Genomic DNA, 3815 nt, shown 5'->3' with positions numbered 1-3815 from the left:
AATAATAATAATAATAATAATAATAATAATAATAATAATAATAATAATAATAATAATAATAATAATAATAATAATAATAATAATTATTATATTATTATTATTATAATTATAATAGTAATAATAACAATAATAATATTAATAATGATAATAATGATGATGATGATGATAATAAGAATAATAAAAATAGTAGTAGTAGTAGTAGTAGTAGTAGTAGTAGTAGTAGTAGTAGTAGTAGTAGTGGTAGTAGTAGTAGTAGTAAAGGAAGTAGTGGTTGTAGTGGTAGTAGTAGTAGTAGTAGTAGTAGTAGTAGTAGTAGTAGTAGTAGTAGTAGTAGTAGTAGTAAGTAGTAGTAGAAGTAGTAGTAGTAGTAGTAGTAGTAGTAGTAGTAGTAGTAGTAGTAGTAGTAGTAGTAGTAGTAGTAGTAGTAGTAGTAGTAGTGGTGGTGGTGGTAGTGGTGGTAAATATAACGATAATAAAAATAAGAAGAAGAATAGAAATAACAATAGTGTAAACAATCAAATATATACAGGCTGAAATCAATCACATCGTATTTACACAATCCATTAAAAGCACTCATTCATCATTATATTATCATTACATATAGTATAATATTGAACAATAATAGGATTAGGTACAGTGCAATCTGCTTATATCGGCATTACATAAATCATACAATTATCAATATTTAAATAACGAACAGTTTATGTTCATCCATCCACCCATTCGCTCCATCTACTCCAGTATCTACACACTTGTCAAGTATAGGGTCTTTTTTCTCTCTTATTTCTAAATATTCTTTAATATATCTCTTTCAACAGCTTTATCATTTTAATGGCTATCTACTAGTCACCCACCATATCACCGTGGCCTTCGTAAACTTATGGCCTGATACTAACCGTAGCCATCGTTAACATATAGCCTGACACTAGAACCGTGGCCTTCGTAAAGTTATGGCCTGATACTGACCAAAAAATGACGTCAAAATGCCAGTCTTTTGCCACAAAAGAAAACAAATCGTGAGTTGTATTCAATAGCTCAACCAACGAAATAACTTGTTTCCATGAGCTCTACTAACGACAACTCACTAGGCGGTGCAAAAACCAAATAATGACGTCAAAATGCCAGTCCTTTTGGATTTCAGTATCAGGCTATATAACATAACAATGGCTACGCTAGAAACCTCTAGTACAGGCAGTTTGACGTCACATTTTAAGTTTGTGTAGCGTCTAGTGAGTTGTTAGTAAGAGCTCAAGGAAACAAGTTATTTCATTGGTTGAACTATTGAATACAACTCACGATTTGTTTTCTTTTGTGGCAAAAGACTGGCCTTTTGACGACATTTATTTGGTCAGTGCCAGGCTATAAGTTTACGATGGCTACGTACTAACCCCCCCAAAAAATATCGTCATAAAAGAAGACGAACATACGAGAAAACACTTAATCACTAGTTCAACCAATAGATAGTATGCGCTTGGCTAAGTATCTCACGACATTGCCATTCGGAAGTATAACGGACCAACACTAAAAAAATACTGTGTAACCTTGAACGTTTATAGTCTGGTTAATACAGTTTAGTGAGCATAACGCATAAATATGGATAGCGAAAAACAATAACAAAGTTCCTGAGTGACGTCAACTTCATTCTATCTGATGATGACGTCACTCGAGTCTGTTTTTTTTTTTGTTTTTTTGTTTTTTTGTTGTTTTTTTTTTTTGCCATCACGGTTATGAGCAATTCTCACTAAACTGTATTATCTAGACTATAAAAGTTCATGGTTACACAAAGTTTTGTGTGTTGGTCCGTTATACTTCCGGATGGCAATGTTGTGAGCTTCTTAGCCAAGCGCATGTTTATCTACAGAATCATTTGTTCCTTTGAGCACTTTCAACAACTACTCAATTTTCACTTTCTTTTGATGATCGTCTTCTTTTGATTGTGACGAACTTTTCTGGTCAGATTCAGGCCATCAGTTTACAAAGGCGACGATAACACCATCGCCATCGTTAACTGAAACTAGAACCCTCTCTGACTTATAGTTTGACGTCATTTTTAAAAAAGATTTGTGCAGCGTTTTAGTGAGTTGTCGTAAGTAGAGCTCAAGGAAACAAGCGATCCCATAGGTTTACCTATTGAATACAACTTACAAATTGTTTTCTTTTGCGGCCAAAGACTTGTCTTTTGACGTCATTTTTTGGGTCAGTATCAGTGTCAGCATAGCAATCGTTAACATATTATATAGCCTGACATTAGAACCCTCTAGGACTGGCAATTTGACGTCATTTTTTAGGTCTGTGTAGCGTCTTGTGAGGTGTCGTTAGTAGAGCTCAAGGAAACAAGTTACTTCATTGGTTGAACTATTGAATACAAGTCACGATTTGTTTTCTTTTGTGGCAAAGACTGGCATTTTGACATCATTTTTTGGTCAGTGTCAGGCTATAACATTACGATGGCTACGGTCAGTGTCAAACTATAATAAGAAGTTAACGATGGCTACGATGCCATCCATCTTTCAAGCTCGTAACCATTATTTTATTTATGTTTTGCACGCGGAGTTCGCAATTAAATCTTTCGTTCGTTCCTAGATATACCTATGGAAATTTGTTATTCTTTAGGTCCTTCTCCATCGGCAGTCAACATCTGGTAGAGGCACCTGTCGTGCATGCAGCCCTGGATGAATTCTTCCTTGGTCAAGACACCGTCGTTGTTCGTGTCCATTTTGCTGAAGATTTTCATCGTTCTCTCCTGCGGGGATTCGATCTGCTGGTCCTTGATGCTATTGCCTAACATGCTATAAATTGCCTGTAATAAATAAATAAATAAATAAATGATAAATAAATATGAATTCTTATAGATAGATACCCTATATGCGGCTTTTATGTAGCCTAGTAATATGACTCTCGATTTTGGATCGGAGGGTACTGGATTCGAGACCCGGTCTGAGCGGTGCATAGTTGAGTCCTTGGAAAAAGGCTCTTTGATCACATTCTCTCACAATACGCAGGTGTAAAGTGAGTACCTGGCCGTTAACAGCGTTGTCTCTGTCCGTAAAAAAATGTAATATCGCCTAATAGGCGTCATGTCTCTTCCTGTATGTTATGTATGTGTTGCTGCTGTCTTGAGAGTGATTTGAGCATTTTAGTCGATATTGCGCTATATAACTGCTCTAGCTTTTATTTTATTCATCCCCCAAGAGGAAATTTGTCTTTAGGGTCTATTTCCATAGTAGACTAGAATAACCCAGGAGTCACCTGCAGTGCAGTGCCGAAAATAAGGAAGAGATGACTTGCTCTAGGTTACACAGCACGGCGAAAAATCAAACTCGGTACCTTTCGAGTACCATACGGTACCTTTAGAACTAATTGCTAAGTTACTCTGCGTCATTGTGAGGGAAGTGACATCACGACTGTTGAAGCTTATTGGATAAATAAGGCCTTTGACACCAAAACATTTGGTATTCTCCTTTTTTTCCAAGCTAGTCTATTCATTTTTTGTCAATTATTTAAAACATTGGTCTATAATTCTTAAGTAACCACATATAGGCTACGGCTTTCCAATAAAAAATAATTTTTAAAAAAAAGAAAAAAGAGGGAAAATAATTTTGATCTTTTTGAGCGCAATATCCACTAAACGTGCTCAAAGCGCTTTACATTTTTTCCGACACAGATGACGCTGTTAACGGCTGGTAACGGCCAGGTACTCATTTCACACATGAGTACAATGGGTGAATGTGAATAAAGAGCCTTTTCCAAGGACTCGATCACCAAAGCGCCGTGCGAGGCTGCCTCGAACCCAGGACCTTCCGATCCGAAAGGGA

The 3815-nt window shown here is 36.1% G+C and overlaps 1 protein-coding gene across 4 annotated transcripts in view; it reads right to left on the bottom strand.

The window, feature by feature from the left end:
• Positions 1–796: 796 nt before the first annotated feature.
• Positions 797–3815, bottom strand: part of LOC144962697 (neuronal calcium sensor 2-like) — a 289403-nt gene continuing 286384 nt past the window's right edge. For all 4 annotated transcript variants that reach the window (XM_078895855.1, XM_078895856.1, XM_078895854.1 and 1 more), the window contains one exon: positions 797–2800. In XM_078895855.1, the coding sequence (XP_078751981.1) occupies positions 2603–2800 (198 nt within the window). In that variant the 3' untranslated portion in view covers positions 797–2602. The remainder of the gene's footprint in view (positions 2801–3815) is intronic.

This window comes from Berghia stephanieae, chromosome 1, assembly GCF_034508935.2.
Source record: "Berghia stephanieae isolate SIO BIC M18660-M18661 chromosome 1, UCSD_Bste_1.3, whole genome shotgun sequence".
In the NCBI taxonomy this organism is placed as follows: domain Eukaryota; kingdom Metazoa; phylum Mollusca; class Gastropoda; order Nudibranchia; family Aeolidiidae; genus Berghia; species Berghia stephanieae.
The sequence above is the reverse complement of the archived record's forward strand: the minus strand, read 5'-3'. Positions and strand labels throughout refer to the sequence as shown.